Raw genomic sequence first — 19,140 nt, 5'->3', positions numbered from 1 at the left:
GAAGAACCAGAAGAACATTGTACATAGCAAGATTTATGTGATGATTTGTATACATATATTGTATTTAATTTATACTCTAGCATATTTGCCATGTATCGGTCAACCTGCCATCTGGAGGGGGCAGGGAGGGGAAAAAATTGGAACAAGGGGTTTGGCCATTGTCAATGTTGTAAAATTACCCATACATATATCTGGTAAATAAAAATTATTAATTTAATTTAAAAAAAAAGATTATGTGATGATCAACTGCATTGGACTTAGCTCTTCTCAGCAACACAGTGATCCAGGACAATTCTAATAAACTTGTGATATAAAATGCTACTGCATCCAGAGAGAAGTATGGAGACTGAATGCAGATCAAAGCATACTACTTTTACCTTTTTTAAATTTGTTTTTTCTTTCTTATGAATTTTTCCTTCTGTTATGATTTTTGTTTTACAGCATGACTAATATGAAAAAATATTTTAAATGATTGTATATGAATAACCTACATCAGATTGTTTGCTATTTTGGGCAGGAAAGAGGTACTGGAGGAAGGGAAAATTGGAACTCAAAATTTTACAAAAATGAATGTTGAAAACTATCTATACATATAATTGAAAAAAAGGGAAAAAGAAAAGAAAAGGTATGAGTGTTAGAAACATATTAAAGCAATACAAACTTTAAAAAAGTTCCAGATCTCCAATGATTGGAGAAATCATGTTTTTGTCATCCAGCTAATCTTAACCAGTCTTTGTTGGATCTCCATGTAGATCAACTGGACAAACTAAGTAATAAAGCTGAGTTAATAAAGGTAGAGAGGAAAAAAGCACCTATGTCTCCTTTTTTACTGATCAGGTTTTTACAGGTGTAAACTATTCAAGTGCTGCCACCTCCTGGACACCTTTCCCAGCTACTAGTGCCACCCCCTCCAAAGTTAACAATTAGGAAGGGCAGGATAGCTAGGTGACACAGTGAACTGAGCACCAGCCCTGAAGTCAGGAGGATCTGAGTCCAAAAATGGTCTCAGACACTTAATACTTCCTGGCTGTGTGACCCTGGGCAAGTCATTAAACCCCAACTGCCTCAGCAAAAAATAATAAGGAAAGGTTTCATAGATACATAAACATTTTGAGCAACATTTTTTTGTAATTTCAAAGAACTAGAAAGAAAATGGTTATTCAACCTTTGGGCATTAGCTGGCGTTTAGTCATTTTCAGTCTGACTATTTTTATTGGTTTATTATTTATGACACCGAATAGTAATTTGTTTAGTCTTTTTCATTTGTGAAAAATTGGGATCCTCGTGATCCCAATTGGGGTTTTATTAGCAGAGATACTGGAAAGGTTTGCCATTTTCTTTCTCTAACTCATTTTAAAGATGCATAAACTAAGGCAAATGGGATTAAGTGAAAAGTCATTTAACCACAGGGATAATAATAACACCTAATAATACCTATGTCCTAGCATTGTGGCGAAGATCAAATGAGAAAATATTTGTACAGCCTTACCTGTCTGGAGTGGAACTGTTATGTTTTCCCTCCAGTCCATTTTGACCACCATTCTCCCTCCTCTTTCTAGCTGTTTCACTATAGGACCGTCTAAGGCCTCCTTCTCTATCCGGTCACTCACGTCCTGTAAAAGAATCAGAGAGATAAAACAATAAAGGGTAGGTTTTCTGATATGTGGAGACTGACGATGGACACACTGAGTCACAGAATGTCGAGAACACTCTGAGTGAGTCAGCTCTGCCCCAGAATGGCCCAGGACAACTCAGAAGAAGCACTGGAGTGATGATCAGGGTTCAAATTTGTTCTGTCAATTGCTACTTGTGTAACATTGGATAAATCAACGTTTCTTGGAAAAAAGTTTTTGAATAAAAGTTCGGACTTCTGGGGCCTTGATTTTCTCTACTGTAAAATAAGACTTAAACTTTTTTTTTTCCCCCCCCTGAGGCTGGGGTTAAGTGACTTGCCCAGGGTCACACAGCTAGGAAGTGTTTCGTGTTTGAGACCAGATTTGAAATCCTGTCCTCCTGAATTCAGGGCTGGTGCTCTAGCTGCCCCCAAGACTTAAACTTAATGATATCTAAGGTCTTTAGTCTCTGATAGGAAGCAGAATCTGTGCATTTTGTACTTAGTGCTTTCTACTGCTGGCTATATTCCTGCCAAGCTGTGACAAGAATATTCAGAGACAGGAGGCTTGATGTAAAATCTTGGCTTGACTAGTCTTGGCTTCATTATATTTAATAAAAGGGAGTTTATAATAGGAAGTGATAGGAAGGGGAATTCCAATCTAAATAATTACAGATAATTATATTAAATATTTGAGAGACTGATTTCCTTAAAACTATGTGAGGTAATTAGTTGGCACAGTTGATAGAGTCTTGAGGCCCTGAGTACAAATCTGAGCTCAGACACTTAATACTTACTAGCGGTAAGACTCTGGGCAAGTCACTTAACCTTAATTGCCTCACCAAAAAACAAACAAACAAAAGCTATCGGGTATTGCTTAAAAAATAAAAGAGGCTGATCAACAGAAGTAAATGAATGTTGTTGTATAGTATCTGATATCCCAAAGTCTCCAACTCTGGGTAAGATCTTGTTATTTGACAAAAAGCTGTTGGGAAAACCTGAAAGCAATGCGGCAGAAGTTAGATAAAGTTCAATATCTTATACCACATACCAAGACAAACTCTAAATGAATATATGCTTTTGATACAAAAGAAGAGATCATAAACAAATAAGTGGAACAAGAAAAAAAATCTGTCAGATCTATGGATAGGGTAAAAATCCATGATCAAATAATGGAAAAAAAATTACAGAAGATAAAATGAACAATTTAAATTATCTAAGATTTAAAAGTTTTTGCATACACAAAACTAATGCATTTAAAATTAGAAGGAAATAGTTGAATGAAAAAATAAAATCTTTGCATGTGGTTTTTTTTGTTGTTTGTTTGTTTTTGGATAAATGTCTCATCTACAGATTATATAAGAAACTAATTCAAGTTTTCAAAACATAAGAGCCATTTCCCAAATTTGGTCAAATGAACAGGCAGTTTTAAAAGGGAGGAATCCAAGCTATTGACAAGCAAATGAAAAACACTCAAAATCACTAATAATTAGAAAAATTCAAGTTAAAATAACTCTGTGATTTTGAATTTTTTATATGCTTGAAATTGTTAATGAATCCATTATGTACTTGAAAAGTAAAGCAAGGTATATGTTATGTATAAATAACAGAGATTCAGTTTCACATAAAACCTACTCCTACTCTATTATGTATATGAAAGTGCTTATTTTAGATTATATTTGTAAAATGCAAAATAAAGAAAAATGGAAAAGAAAGAAAAAATAAACTTTAAAAGGACATAAAAAGATAAAATAAAGATAAAATGAACTGATTTGGCTAGGAAATCTATAAGATTGAAATCCTATGATATTAAGAATTTTTTAATGTGTGTATATACCCCCAAGGAAATTCATTCACATACACATATGTATAGTATATAATTCATAATATAGGATTTATATAATAATGCAAATCCTTATATGTACATATATGCATACATATACACAATATGTTATAATTGTAATATAATTATATTATAACATATTAATATACATTGTAAAATATGTATATATATATATATGTATGTATGTGCGCATACACACACACACACACACACAAAGTGATTTCTCTCCTCCTATTCAATTAAATGAATTCACTCCTACTCAATAAACCCCAGTACCTCCAGTTCTCCTGGCAGAAACATTCATTATAGACTACACCATGATTCCCTTCTCTCACTGCAGAACTTCCAAAATTTCAGTGACCTCCTATTGTCTCTAGGAGAAAATAGAAACTCATTTCCAAAATATAACCAATTACTTCATACCACCACTCATCCTTCTTCCAAATTTCCCTTTTTCTGTTGAGAGCTTCCAGGTTCAAAAGTCTGCATCTTTCAACACTATCCTGGTCTCCTTGTCTCCTCCCCACATGTCCCATCTACCTTTACAACATCTCTCACATCCATCCCTAATCCCATTATCCTTACAACTACTGTGTTGGTTTGGACCCTCATTATCTCTTGGTCTCAACTGTTATAATCATGTAGCCTCCTAATTGGTTCCCCTGTCTAATCTATCCTCCACATAGTTACCACTTGATTTTCCTAAAACACAGGTAGAAAGACATTAGTCCCTCTCCTCAATAAACTCCAGTGCTTGTATAATAAACCATTATAATAACAATAATATTTATATAGCACTCTGAGGTTTGCAAAGCGCTTTCCATATTTTATTTTGTTTGATCCTCACAATATTCTGGTGAGATGAGTGCTATTATTATTCTCATCTTTCAGATGAGCAAACTGAGAGTCCACTGACTTGTACAGGATCATAAAACCATAAGGTGACTTACTTGATGTCTTTGTACATGGCATGTCATCTCCAGTCTAGGATGTTCATTTTCCTCACTTCTGCCCCTTGGAAGCCCATAATTTCCTTCAAGATTTAGTTGAAGTACCATTGAGGATTTCCTTCATTTCTCATGCTATTTAGTGATTCCCCTCCCACCCATAAAATTATTTTTTATTTATTCTGTCTACAACTGTATACAGGTTGCTGTTCCCATTGCAACAAGAAGCTTTTCTTGAGGGCAAGTTTCTTTGTATACTTTGTATACAGAGGATGTACCTATCACAGACCCTGACAAAGAAAGTACTTAGTGAAGGTGTATTGAATTGAATTAAACTGTCAAATTAAGAGTTGAGGACACAGAGAAAATCATTATTCTGAGTGAAAGCTTTCCACCTTGCAGTCAAAAGAGGTGTTCCAATGTTTTTAGGTGGTTCGATTTTCCTCTGGAAGATTGGAACATAATAAAAACATAGGTATAGGCACAGGTACAGGTACACACACACACACACACACACACACACACACACACACACACACCAACAACAACAATACCTGAAAAAATTGTAGCTGCTTTTCTAAGCCCCAGAAGAATGGGTGTTTCAGTACATGCTTGGCTGAGGGTCGTTTCTGGGGATCCATAGCAATCATTTTTTCTATTAGTTCATGAGCAACGATGTCTTCTACATGAAAGGGGAAAAAAACCCACAAATCAATCACTGCTCACTGGTGACCAACTTGATTCCAGTACCCATAGGTGCCACTTGCTAAGCCAGGTAAAGACCACTGACCCAAGATATGTTAGAGATCAAAAAAAAAAAAAAAAGAAAAAAGAAAAAAGAAACTCAGCCATAAGACAAAGGGTCACACAGTCACAAAGTTGGGACAATGTTCCCTATATTCTGAGCTAGACTGTGGACCATAATTCTCTTTTTCCTATAATTCTGCTAAGCAGCACCCAGCCCAGTGATTAACATATAATAAATGTTTAATAAAGACTTGATGACTTGATAAGCACTGAGATGAGACAGGGTTGTTAGAGTCTACTTAAGCTAGGAGTTCTTAAGCTGAAACTCATGGGCTTGATTTTTTTTTTAATATTCTGATAATGATATTTCAATCTACTTGCCTTCTTTTGTCATCCTATATATTTTGTTTTGTGCATGTAAAAACATTTTTTTGGAGAAGGGGACCAAGGGCTTCAGCAGATTCCCAAAGGGGCACAAGAAACAAAAATGGTTAAGAATCCTTGACTTAGACCACGCAGTGAAAGATTAGTTGTTGTCCTTCATACTTAGAGAGTTTCAAAATTACATCTTTGTGCTGGGGTCAAGATAACAGTGTGGCTGACAGTGGCTGATTAGAGCAATATGAACTTGAAGGCTCCGCCACAAGTCAGGCACAAATAGTCCAAGTGATGAGCATGTGGAGTGGAGATGGCTCTAAAAGTGCACATTTCACAACAGATGAGTCAGACGGTGACCAGAACAATTCTGAGCAGTATACCCACCCTGACTCCTTGCCGGATGGAGAGGGCACAAGGACAGTTGAATAAACCACACTCCAGCTATTCTCATAACTTACCATGCTTCTCTGGGTGCAAGCAGTCAAGGCTGTAGGCACCAAGGAGAATATTGGCTTGCCGCTGCAGGGACTTGCCAAATGGGTGGTTACCGTCAGATATCACATAGTAAAAGACACAGCCCGCAGAGAAAATGTCCACTGTATAAGTCTGAAAAAGGATAGAGAGCTTATGAATTCTTCAGGTGGGGCAGGGATCTTACCTTCTACTGAGGGGTAAAGTCCTATTCAATTCAATAAGGGCCATCCTTTCCCAAATCTCTTCATTTGCAAAATTATCCTGCTTTCCATAGTCAAATGAGGTAATGTATGTATATATTCATTACAATCACATACAGCATTTGTAACTTTCTGGTGCATTTATTATATGTTTATGAATTTTATATATATAATGTATATTATAATCATATGTATTGGCAGTTTGGTGCTCTAATCACTGAACCACCTCGCTGCCACAATGACACCGAACCAGTAAAAATTGTACTCTTGGAATCCAGATATTCAGGTAATAAATGGCAGACTGGCATCTGAACCCAGCTTCTTGGACTTCAAACTCCCCAAATCACACAAGTCGAGCAACAGAGCCAGCCCTTGAACCCAAGTCTTCTAATACCTAGTTCAGTGTTACCTTGTATTTTCTTTAGGCTGGTACCGTAGTGTACAGAACATTGGAGTTAAGAGTCAGGAAGACTTGACTGTTTGCCTGTTTAATTCAGTTTCCTCAACTATAAAATAGGGATAATAATAATATCACCTGTCTCCTAAGAATGTTGCAAAGATTAAATGAGATGATGGTTGTAAGATGCATAGTACTAGTTTTTATAAATATTAGCTACCATTATCATTATATTCAAGAAATTTGCTACCTATTTAAGATACTCTAATCCAATTAGGTAATTCAAATAATAATATACTCTTACTGCTAAAAGAATTTATATATTATAAAATTCAAGGCCAATTTATTTCACTAGAAACTCAGATGTAAGATGTCTTTATAAACATATACTTATTTGTCCTTTTGTTGCTCAGTTTTTCAATCATGTCTGACTCTTCATGACCTTATTTTAGGGTTTCTTGGCAAAAGATATTGGAATGGTTTGTCATTTCTTTTCCAGCTGATTTGTCAGATGAGGAAACAGGGTGAAGTGACTTGCCCAGGATCACAGTTAGTAAATGTCTGAGATCAAATTTGAACTCAGGAAGGAGTCTTCCTGACTCCAGCTGGGCCCAGAGTTCTATCTATTGTACAATCCTATTCGTTTTTCAGGGGATCACAAAACTATAGAATGTCAGAGCACTTAAAAATTATCCAATCCAATTTCCTCATTTTAAAAATGAGGAAACTAAAATCCACAAAAGAAAGTGATTTATTCAAGATCATGCAGTCTTGGTTGGAATTTGAATTTGGGTTTTCTGATGTCAATTTTAATGTTTTTCATTAGAGACCCCAGGCTGAACTTGATAGAATGATTGAGAAAAGGAAGAATTTTAATTTTTGTTCCCTTCTATGACAGATGATTAATCAGACCCCTACTTTATACCAATCAGTTTTAATCAGTTTGATATGATTCCATAAGGGTAGTGATTATAAGTCCTGTATCTTAGGCCCCAGAGCTGTGAATCACAGATTACATTTACTTGTTTAATCATAGGAAGCTAACTAGAGGACCTCCACCCTTGTTTTTGCCTTTATTACAGTGACTAAGCCCAGTGTGAGGGAGGTGACTCAATGACATGGAAAATATCCCAGCTATTTTTGTTGTCCTTCCATCCCTCATCACCCCTTTATTGCCCAATATGGGGAAGTGGCCATGAGCACTTGGCCAAAGCTGTGACTTTGCCAGCTTGTGATTTGTCTATCTATCATCCCATTGACCTATGTAGATATTTTCACATCTGTTTACCAGTCTAGGCCCTGAGCCTGCTCTTTGGTTCAATAGGACCTTCTGAAAGGTCATGATAAGTCAGTCAAATTCTGCTCATCTGCTCCTTTGGACCAGTGAGATTCTGTATTTTGTGTAGTCAGTTCCTCCTAGAGAATTCTGGCTAAACTGTATCTACCAACAAGACTCCATTTTTACTTTGCCTTTTCTGTATCATCTGGATATCAAGCACTATAAAACTAAGGCCCTGGGAAAAGAGGGCATCTTCAGCTGCAAGGACGATCTGTGGATCCTTTAATAAAATGTTATTGGCTTTTAGCTCTCCCTCAGTTTCTTTTATTGTAAGTTGGACACTTTTGGATCCATTTCTTTCCTCTTTTACCTTTCAACATTATGAAAAAAAACTATGTGCAAATCACCAAATCTACTTCCTCAAGTTCTAAAAATTTCTTCCCCTTTAATTCTAAAGTACAGTGAAGCAATAATAGGTGTAAATCAAATTTCTCTTAGAAGCTCCCTATTATGGAAAAAAAAACAACAGATTTTTCCAAGTTTGCCACAGGTTCCAGAGGAAGATAGTGCTCCAATCTCTTTACCCAAGCCATTGATGACATTGATCAATAGGCACAGGACCAAGCAGAGATTTCTGGGATACTCCATTACACTTAGGGATTAAAGTTCCTTCAATATTTACTCACATACTGTGACAAAAACAATGCATATATGAAGAAAATATCAGCACACTGGATCAGTTGCTTTCATGTTAACTATAAGAACCAAATATTTTAATTATATTGATATTCAAGATATACATTATTTCCTTTGATACCTTAAATGTATTCAGTGGATTAAATGTGATTCTTGTAAAGCACCCTATAAGTGTATTAAACACTACTTAAATAATTGTCATTTCTCAAAAAAAAAAAAAAAAAAAAAAAAAAAAAAAAATCCCAATTCCACCCCTCCAAAAAAAAACCCTGAAAAATTTATGTATTCCAGATTGAGATTGACTTATTAGCAGCCAATCCATCACTAGTTGTAAATTCCGTTAAGTTTCTGCCTATTTCTCCTTCTGTTCCACAATAATAGCATGGAAACACTTTATCAAATGTTTTATTAATATTTGGGTAAAGTATAATAGTAATAGTGTTAGCAGTAGTAATTATTAATTAATCAATATTTATTTAGCACCTCCTATGTGTTAGACACTATTTGAAGTACTAAGATTATTATTATTATTTAAAACAGAATAATAATTATTATAACAGCCAGAATTTCAAGTTACTAAAGTGCTTTACAAATATCCCATTCTATCCTTACAACAATCCTGCAATGTGCTGTTATCGTCCTCATTTTAAGTATAAGGAGAATGAGATAAACTGAGCTTAAGTGACTTGCTTAGGGTCACACTGCTAATAAGTATCTAAGATTGGTCTTGAACTCAGGTCTTCCTGAGTTCCCTCCCCTTGAATCTAGGTCCAGCATCTATCCACCGTACCACCCAGATGCAGAAAAAGAGTATGACTGGACTAAAGCTCAGTGGAGACAAAATTTACTATTTTTACTAAATATTTTGAAGCTTCATTGGGCACTTGGAAAGCCTCAACTTCCTCAGACAACAGCCTCATAGAATCTCAAGTTTCCTCCAAAGGCCAGCTCAAGTTCCAGCTAGAAAGCCAGGCAGAAACCTGAATTTCCAATATTTGAGAATTCTTGACTTTGTGCTTAAGGAATCTCTTCTCCTGCAGGGGTGGGTATGGTCTAATGTAGGTCTTGGGTAGTTAGAAAAAGAAGCTCTGCTACTCACTGGATTCTCCTTGCAATCTTCACTCAGCATTTCTGGAGCAATCCATCCCTCAGTGCCTGGTACTCCAGAGCGGCGGCTGAAACTGTGTCTTCCCACTGCCAGCTTCTTGCAGAGACCAAAGTCAGAGATCATAGCTTTGATCTTGCCATGTGCATTGGGCATAGAAAGGAGGATATTATGGGGTTTCAGGTCTCTGTGAACTAATGCAAAATTCTAGGTCAGCCCAACTTTTATCAATCACAACATTTGGTACCATCCCATGATAATATAGCATTGAATCCCCCTCTCCCACTTTCTTTGAGGAGTTATTTTAAAGTTGTTTAGAGGAAATGTCAAGAGAGTTCAGGGGGCTTGCTGCCCTTACTATTTCTCCATGTTAGCGCCATCTCCTTCACCAACTGTCACTTCTAGATGCCCTGGCTGTTCATATTGTATGACTCCTTTATGGGGAGTGATTCAGACTTAGGGTAAACCATTTCAAAATGAAGTTAGGAGCATAATTTATCTCCTCTTTCTGTCCCTTCTCCTAGCACCTTAAATTCTCCATGATGCTCCCCTTCTGGAGTAGATTTTCACCAGTGATGTGGCAAAGAGATCAAACTGAGTCAAACACTAGAATAACTCAGAGTGGTCTTGACAACTGTGCCCCCAACAATATGGCACTGAGTACATTAGGGAGGGAGTCTCACCAATGCTGAGGGAATGAAGGTAAGCAAGTCCTGATGTTGTCTGCTGCAACAAGGTGATGGGTTCTAAGCCAAGATGAGCAAAGTCCTTCTGTTCCACGTACTGTAGTGATAATAATGATGATGATAATAGTGATGATAATTATTATTACAATGTCTTGTTTCTATGATATCTTATGGGTTCCACTGCAGGTTTTGATAAAGGCCATTGGGATTCAAATGGAGCTACCTGACTATACCTTTAAACCTAAATCACTCTGTCTCTCACTGACTGGACCAGCCCAAGATTCACTTGCTCAGAGTTTGAGTTTTGATGGCTCAGAGTGAGCAACTGTTTCTATTCTGTTCAGAAACTCTGAGGTCTTCCCTTCCCAGACTGATTCTTTTATGAAGGCAAACTAGACCATTTTTTGCCTTGCCTTTTACTTAGCCTTTAATTACTGAATGGGCATTGGTTCGGACAAAGACCTTAGCTTAAAAAGGTCAAGGTCTCCCACTGTATCCAGGGCCATCACCAGTGATCCTGACTTGACTCTGGAGGAGAAAGTGAGATTTTGTACAACTCTATCTCACTTTAATTCAACTCACTTGCAAGTCAAAACATCACCCTCTTGATATCATTGCTCCTCTTCAAGAATTAAGGATGAACAACAATCTCAGATACAATATCCTCTTTGGTTCTCATGGCAACTTTGTGAGGTTAGGGATGACAAGATCATTCATGAGGAACTTAAAACTAGGGATGCTTATGGCCCTCTGCTAAATGACAGAACTGGGAGTCCAAATTAGGCCCTCTAACTCAGGACTTTTACTATATCATCCTCCCTTTCAAACAACATATTATATATTATCCCTGCTAAGAATAATGAAATGGCATCAGGACACAAGAGCTGGGCCATTCTCCTTCCTGCTGACCTACTCAGGTTTCATTTGCCATTATGTGTACATCTGAGCAGCCCTTAGGACAGAAAAAGAGTACTAAGCTCTTTTAAAAACAGTCAGTGCTTTCTATCCTGTTTCATAGCTCTCCCTCAAAAGGTTGGCCATCACTTTGCCATATATTCCAAGCCATGTTAAGCTCTCCATTTACAAAACCAGGAAGAAGGATCTTGCTCCAGCCTTGAGCAGTAAGATAGGAACAAGAAAAATGGCTGCTGAGGAAGGGGCCAATCAAAACAGGTGTTAACTGATGCAACACTGCAGTTCTAACAGACTTGCCTAAAGGAGAAGAGTTTTGGGAATATGTCAGGAGAATGGTTTTGTTGTTGTTTAATCTTGCTACTAAAAATTTCCATGGTAGCATTACTTATAATGAAAAAAAACTAGTTGAATAAATTATAGCACACTCATGGAATACTATAATACAATTTTATATATATATATATATATATATATATATATATATATATATATATATATATAATACAAAATACTACTTAGTAGTGGTGTGACTATGGGCAAGTTACTTAATCCTTGTTGTCTTAGTTTCCTCTTCTGTAAAATACGCTGCAGAAGGAAATGGCAAATTACTCCAGTATTTCTGTCAAGAAAACCCCAACTGGGGTCACAGAGAGTAAGAAACAACTGAAAAAGACTGAACAAACTACTGTTCATTGATGCCAATAATAAACCAATAAAAAAAAATTTTAAGTGAAAAAAAAAAATGGGGATACTTTTTTTGCTTTTCCCATGTGGTAGGTGGGAGTGAAAATACATTTTTTTATTCATTAAAAAAAAATTTAAGAGATGGAGGGGGTGCTATGAGTGTAAAATGTTGCATACACTTTCAGATGAGTTGCCCATATTGTTGATTTTACTCGATTGTTTTACTTTGTTGATGCAAGAGGCCCCTCATAGAACTAATGGTGAGTTAATCTGTATTTGCAATATAAAACAAAACCTACAACAATAAAGTTAAAAAAAAAAAAAAAAAAAAAAAAAAACCAGTATCTGGGTAAATGGCAAAGCTGAAAATGTCCCAGGGGAGCCTGAGTTACCTCTTGCAAAGTGGCTGCACACAGTTCAATGGCAATATATTGGAACTGGCGGTCCCGCTCTGTGCAGAAATAGCGAATCACATTAGGGTGCTCATCGGATTCCCGAAGCAGCTGCACCTCACGGTCTGCAAAACTGAAGCACTCTGGGAGTATCCTCTTCACTGCCACAGCTCGGTTGTCAAACATCCCCCTGAAGAGGGGAAAAAAAAAGTACAAGGTTTTTCCCCTTGGAGGAATGGTGGGACAGTTAGGTGGACAAAGTGCTGGGCCTGAGTTCAAATGTGACCTTAGAGAGTAATTACCCATGTAATCCTGTGCAAATCATTTTACTGTGTTCCCTCAGTTTCCTCATCTGTAAAATGAACTGGAAAAAGAAATGGTAAACCATTCCAGTATCTCTGTCAAGAAAATCATAAATGGAGTCACAAAGAGTAGGGCAAGACTGAATAACAAATGTGCTAGGTATTGTGCTAAGCACTGAGGATTAAAAGAAAAAAGGAATGCTAAATACTGGGGATTTAAAAAAAGAGAGAGAAAGCACTAAATACTGGGGATTTAAAAAAAGAGAGAGAAAGCACTAAATACTGGGGATTTAAAAAAAGAGAGAGTGCTAAACCCTGGGGATAAAAAGAGAGAGTGATAAACACTGGAGATTTAAAAAGAGAGAGAGTGCTAAACACTGGAAATTGAAAAATAGAGAGAGTGCTAAATATTGGGAATTTAAAAAGAGAGAGAGAAAGCACTAAACACTGGATATTTAAAAAAAAGAGAGTGCTAAATACTGGGAATTTAAAAAGAGAGAGAGAAAGCACTAAACACTGGATATTTAAAAAAAAAGAGAGAGAGTGTTAAACACTGGGGATTAAAAAGAGAAAGAGTGCTAAACATTGGGGATTGAAAAAAAGAGAGAGTGCTAAATACTGGGAATTTTAAAAAAGAGAGTGCTAAACACTGGGGATTTAAAAAAAAAAAAAAAAAAAAAAGAGACCTAGAGATAAAAGGTATTCCTTATCCTCAATAAGTTTATAATTTAATGGGAAAAATGACAAGTAAACAAATATGTACAAACAAGCTATATACAGAATAAATGTGAAATAATTAACAAAGGGATAGGGCCAGAATGAAGAAGTATTAAGAAAGGTTTCTTGTAGAAAATAGGTAATTGATGTTAGCACTACTGTCTATCTACCCAGGTTACTTACACCTTTGGAATCTAATACTTAACGTGCAACAAGAAAATTGGATTTACACACATATATTGTATCTAGGTTTTACTGTAACACATGTAAAATGTATGGGATTGCCTGTCATCTAGGGGAGGGAGTAGAGGGAGGGAGGGGATAATTTGGAAAAATGATTACAAGGGATAATGTTATAAAAAAAAATTACTCATGCATATATACTGTCAAAAAAATTTATAATTATAAAATAAAAAAAATTACCCATCTATATGTACTGTCAAAAAAAGTTATAATTATAAAATTAATTTAAAATTTAAAAAAAAAAATGGGTAATTGAGACCTTAAAGAAACAGCAGAGTCAGTATGCAAGATTGAGGATAATGAACATTCTAAGTATGGGGAACAATCAGAGAAAATGTCCAGAGCTGAACTATCGAGTGTTTGGTTTGTGAAATAGTCAGGAGGCCAATGTCACGGAATCAAAGAATACATACAGCACAAAAAGGCATAAGAAAATCAGAAAGGTAGCCAGGTTTTGAAAGGCTTTCAAAGCCAAGCGGAAAATTTTATATTTGATCCTGGAGGTAATTGAGAGCCACTGGCATTTATTGAATAGGGGAGTGAAATGGCGAGAGCTGCACTAGGGAGATCAATTTGACAATTGAGTGGAAGATGGCCTAGAATACAAAGAGATTTGAGAAGGGAGACCCAGCAGAAGTCTGTTGTTAATTCAGGCATAAAATGGCAAAAGTATGTACCAGGAGAGTGATGGTGGTAGAGGAGAAAAGAAACAACATGCAAGAGATGCTATAACGCTAAAATTCACAAACTTTTGGACATCCACTAGGAAGTCTTACACATCCAGTGTGAGACTGGAAATACAGAGAGAGGCTGGATGAATAGAGAAGAGGATCATCTACAGAGAGAGAACTGAATCCATGGGAATGGATAAGCTCACCAACTGAAATAAGATCGAGTCTCTTGGTACTCTGTCCTAGACCATGCCTGAAGTATTATGTTCATTTTGGGCTATCACAGTTTAAGAACAAAATAAGATGGTAAAATGGAGATTGTCCAGAGGAAAGCAAGTAGGAGAGTCAGAAGCTTTTGAGTCTATGTCAAATGAGAACTGGCTGAAGAAATTAGGGTGTTTAGCCTAGAGAAGATCCCAGGTGGTAACAGATGAAAATCTAAAGCACTTTTGTGTTTAATCTATACTGGATTATCTACTGACCAGGAGGAAGGGAGGGAGAAAAATTTGGAACACAAGGTTTTGCAAGGGTGAAGGCTGAAAACTATCTTTGCATATATTTTGAAAAATAAAAAGCTATTATTATTATTTTTTAAAAGCACTTTCAATCAAAACAGGGATTAGACTTATAGACTTATTCTGTTTGGTGCCAAAGGCAAAACCAGATACAACAGATGGAAATTATAAAGAGACCAATTTCAGCTTAATGTCAGGAAAATTTTTCCAGCAAATAGAGCTGTCCAAAAAATGAAATGGACTGCTTCGAGGCCCATCCTTGAAGAGACCTTCTAACAGATGCTAGATGGTCACTTGGCTTCAAGATTGACTCTTTTGCCCATCACCTGCCTTTATATTGAATATGACTCCATTTAACTCCTGCCCATGAGTCCTAGCTGTGCCTTCAATAGCCACAGAGAGCCTCTATTCCTTCTTCCCTGCGGTAGCCCTTCTCAATTTCTCTAGGCAGGGGTCTGGGATGGGGATAAATGGATAACACTGTCCTAGTCTAGTAGAGGATGTCTTTTGAGTGAGGTGAGACTAGGTGGACCACTGAGATGCCTTGAAATTCTTAGCTTCTGTGACTCTAATACTTGTTTTTGTGGACAGGTTTGGTTCTCTCCACACCACTTACCGATATACGATTGTGCCTTCAGCTCCATGTCCCAAGACATCCTTTGGGCAAAAGGAAATTTTCCCAACTACAACCATGCTGGTCTCTTCATCTGTGCCAAAATCATGACAAGAAAATACTACTTTAAACAAAACTAAAGAAAATCCCTCAGCTAAAACAATATTTATTCTTTAAAGGTCAAGTCCTTCTCTTAGAACAGTACCTGGCACGAACTACTTGTTTAACTTTTGCCTCATTGCCATACTTTAAGCTATTAGACAGTATGAAGTTATATGGGAAAAGAGGGACAAAAGCAACTGGGTTTTCTAATTTGAGAATTAATACTTGGCATTGTGTTAATACAATTCAATAAACACTTATTAATTCTTTTATTCTATGAGACCAACTGCATAATAATCATAATAATAAAAATCAACATCATTCAACATTGGATGAGATTGATTCTGTCTCTCACATCAACTGACTAGCAAAGAGCCTAGCAAAGAGACTTTAGATAAATTAATTTTCTTCTTCTGGTCCCAATTTTCTCAAGTATAAAATGGGAGGATTAGATTGATTAGAGATTTTTGATTGGAGGTCATGAACTCCCAAGGGATATATTTCAGGGGAGTGGGGAGGAGGAGGAATCTATAAACTTTAATAGTTTAAATATATATCTAAATTTAAATACACCTGATTTCCATTGCTATTCTCTATGTTTTATTTTATGCATTTAAAACCATTCATCTAAGAAGAGGGTCCACAGGCTTACTAGATAGGATTCAGTTCATGACACAATAAAGGTTAAGGACACATGAATCATGATCTCTAAGACTTCTTATGGCCCTAAATTGCTATTATTTATGCTTCTAGTACTTTTTTTTTTTTTTTCCCCCACACTATGCTCCAAGGTAACCAGTTTCTAATTTCCAGCCTACTATGATGTCCAGTCCTTGGAGAACAAGATAACAGAAGATGCTAGTGCTGACTTGTTGCCAAGAAGACTCATGGACAAAACAGTAGGAGAATGAATTTCCAATTTACAAAAAGTAAGGCTGTCCTGAACAACCATTGGAGAATGACATTTTATAGTTTATTTACATTTATGGTTTATTCTGTACTGGCAGGAACATGGGCATTCTGTTCCCTTTTTCCCCCTAGCTGGTCCTGATCACAAAAGATGTAACTGAGAAAACGAAACATGATTTTACCATCCTCATCTTGCTCAGTGGTGATGCTGCCGCTGACCTTGGAAGCTGAATTGCTGGAATGCTGAGAGTGGTTGGAGCCCTTCGGAGACATGTTGGGGCTGCTGGGAGCTGAGCTCTCTGAGTGCAAACCAGCAGAAGTATCCAGGAAATCTGAGTCCTGAGCCAGGTCACCAGGAGTTTGGAAAGGAAGCTGCTGTTGTTGTAGCAGCTGGATCCTCTCTTCCAGCTGCCTCTGAAACTGCTGGTGCTGGAGCTGCTGTTTCTGGTGCATGCTCTGGGGAGAAACAAATGCATACCCCAAGGCTTAGGAGGACAGTGTTATCCATTTATCCCCACCCCAGACTCTTGCCTAGAGAAACTGAGAAGATCTGATGTTAATAGTGGCAAACCAACTGCCAGTTAGAAAAGCAGAGCAAACAGCAAGAATTGAGCCCCAAAAGACAAGGCCTTACCAATGGGTACGTGATGACAAAGGCGACCCATCCAATAAGAAGGAAGGTACACAGGATGATTGTAGCCATGTCCTTCAAAATGGAGTCCACAGCTGCCTCTGTTTTTACTGGGGTTCGAGTAAATTCAATATCCTGATGAGTAGCAGGAGTTGGTTCTTCTGTGTCCCGGTCAACTATTTTGATAATTTTCTATGGGAGAGAGGGTTTATTCACTGCAAAAAATTCTTTCCCAGAACCAAAGCTTTGAGAGCTAACAACAACACACAGAGTTTCTGGGTTTCTCTGCAACTTGACTATTTACTATTTTCACAGATTATAGAAACTTAAAACTTACACATCACAAAATAAATGATTTCACCCCATGCTCTGCAATCTTACTCACACTTGGGGCTTTTCAATCTCTTGGGGGAAACTAAACTTTACTACCACCCTTTATTTTTAAATTACAAAAATTAGTTTTCCTAGCCGTTGATCAACTCCAATACTGGACTTCAATGTTAGCCAACACAATGCTCACCGTCACCAGGCTCTGCCCATAGCAGAGTGCCCACTTCTAACTTTAATTGGCATTTCTGCATATAAGGATGGGGCAAGACATCTTAAAATGACAAGTCTCCTGGGTAAAAATCAAATTAGCTCGGGTTCAATTCTCATCACCAATGCTTACTAGCTGTGTCCCAAAGGTATATGAGTGCCTCAGTTTCTTAATATTTAAAGAATAATACCTATAGCATTTATCTCCAATACAGTGAGGGATAAATGAGATAATTTGTGTAAAGTGCTTTCCAAGTCTTAAAGCATCACTTGAATGTAACCTATTTAACAATGTTTTTCTGAAGCTAGTTTTTCCGTGAGAATGAAGAATACCAGATTTTTTACTCTGCATTACTTCAATGGTCCAATTCTCCTTTTCAATACATCCTGTATACAGCTGTCAGGATCAGATTCCCCAAATCCTATTTTTATCACATTACTCCCTACTTCAAAAACCTTCCATAGCTTCCTATTTCCTCCTACTTCAAATCTAGTTTTTAGCAGTGGATAACCTTTCACTTATCTAAGTTTATTTCTTATTATTCCACAATAAGCAGCCTCTGCTTTAGCTAGGTGTATCTTTATACTTTTAGAAACACAATATACTCATTCCCAACTGTGTTTATTAATGTTGCTTCCCTTACTTGAAATGCTTCCTCTATCTCTTCTATGTAGTAATATCCAAGGCATCATTCAAGTCTCACCTCTTCCAGAAAGCCTTCCCTGCATGTCCCAACCTTCATCAATCATCCTCTCCTCTGATTTCCTGCAGTGCTTAAAGTCTGTGTAGCTTTGATCTGATACCATTTTCTTTGTCATGTTTTCGTGGGTCCAAGACTTGTCTCCCTCCCCAAACAACCTGGGGACTCCAAGGCCAAAGGCTACATCTCAGTTTTTTTTTTTTTTTTTTTTTTTTTTTTTTGGCCTCTGTCTATATTTCACTACACCTCAAACAGTAGTGTACACATGATAGATACACATAAAATATGTGCCAACTGAATCTTTCATTCACCAACCTCCTCAAAACTCTTCTCTGAATCAGCATGGATTACATTTTCACGATGTCTGGGCAATTTATTGGGGAATTTTTCCAAGACTGTAGTAGAAGCAGATAGTGGGATCTCATGATGTCCTGAGACAGAAAACAAAAGTATTTTATAGGCAAATAATGTATGATTATAGTTTTACTATATTATTATAATTTTGACTTTTCAGACCCCTTGAAGTTCTTGAACAACACTTCGAGAACCATTGGACCAAGGAGCAGGAATACAAAGTACAAGATCCTCCTATGTTTGTTCCTTACAAACAAATTAAGGAAGAAACAAATGAATGAATAAATAAAGCATTTGGAGAACTGGGAAGATGATGGAGTAGGTTTGAAAACTTTTGGCTCTCTAAATTTTTTACACACATATACAGACATATCCTTAGGATACATACTCTACTTTGGAATCTTTGATCTAGCTTAAAAGGTATAGAAGGTACTGCAGTTGTGATGACTGTGATGATTTCCAGTGAAAAGAAAGAAATTTGGGCATTTTT

The 19,140-nt window shown here is 36.9% G+C and overlaps 1 protein-coding gene across 1 annotated transcript in view; it reads right to left on the bottom strand.

Annotated features, from left to right (window-relative positions):
* ERN1 (endoplasmic reticulum to nucleus signaling 1) overlaps window positions 1–19,140 on the bottom strand; it is a 131,153-nt gene that overhangs the window by 10,323 nt on the left and 101,690 nt on the right. Inside the window, exons 11-20 of the mRNA XM_074260829.1 lie at window positions 18,612–18,727; window positions 17,062–17,250; window positions 16,610–16,883; window positions 15,420–15,510; window positions 12,356–12,545; window positions 10,362–10,461; window positions 9,673–9,872; window positions 5,986–6,133; window positions 4,957–5,084; window positions 1,490–1,613 (exon numbers count right to left, since the gene is read on the bottom strand). Of these exons, the coding sequence (XP_074116930.1) occupies window positions 1,490–1,613; window positions 4,957–5,084; window positions 5,986–6,133; window positions 9,673–9,872; window positions 10,362–10,461; window positions 12,356–12,545; window positions 15,420–15,510; window positions 16,610–16,883; window positions 17,062–17,250; window positions 18,612–18,727 (1,560 nt within the window). The remainder of the gene's footprint in view (window positions 1–1,489; window positions 1,614–4,956; window positions 5,085–5,985; window positions 6,134–9,672; window positions 9,873–10,361; window positions 10,462–12,355; window positions 12,546–15,419; window positions 15,511–16,609; window positions 16,884–17,061; window positions 17,251–18,611; window positions 18,728–19,140) is intronic.

This window comes from Sminthopsis crassicaudata, chromosome 4, assembly GCF_048593235.1.
Source record: "Sminthopsis crassicaudata isolate SCR6 chromosome 4, ASM4859323v1, whole genome shotgun sequence".
Taxonomy (NCBI): domain Eukaryota; kingdom Metazoa; phylum Chordata; class Mammalia; order Dasyuromorphia; family Dasyuridae; genus Sminthopsis; species Sminthopsis crassicaudata.
Note: the sequence above shows the minus strand (reverse complement) of the source record. Positions and strands in the feature narration are given on the sequence as shown.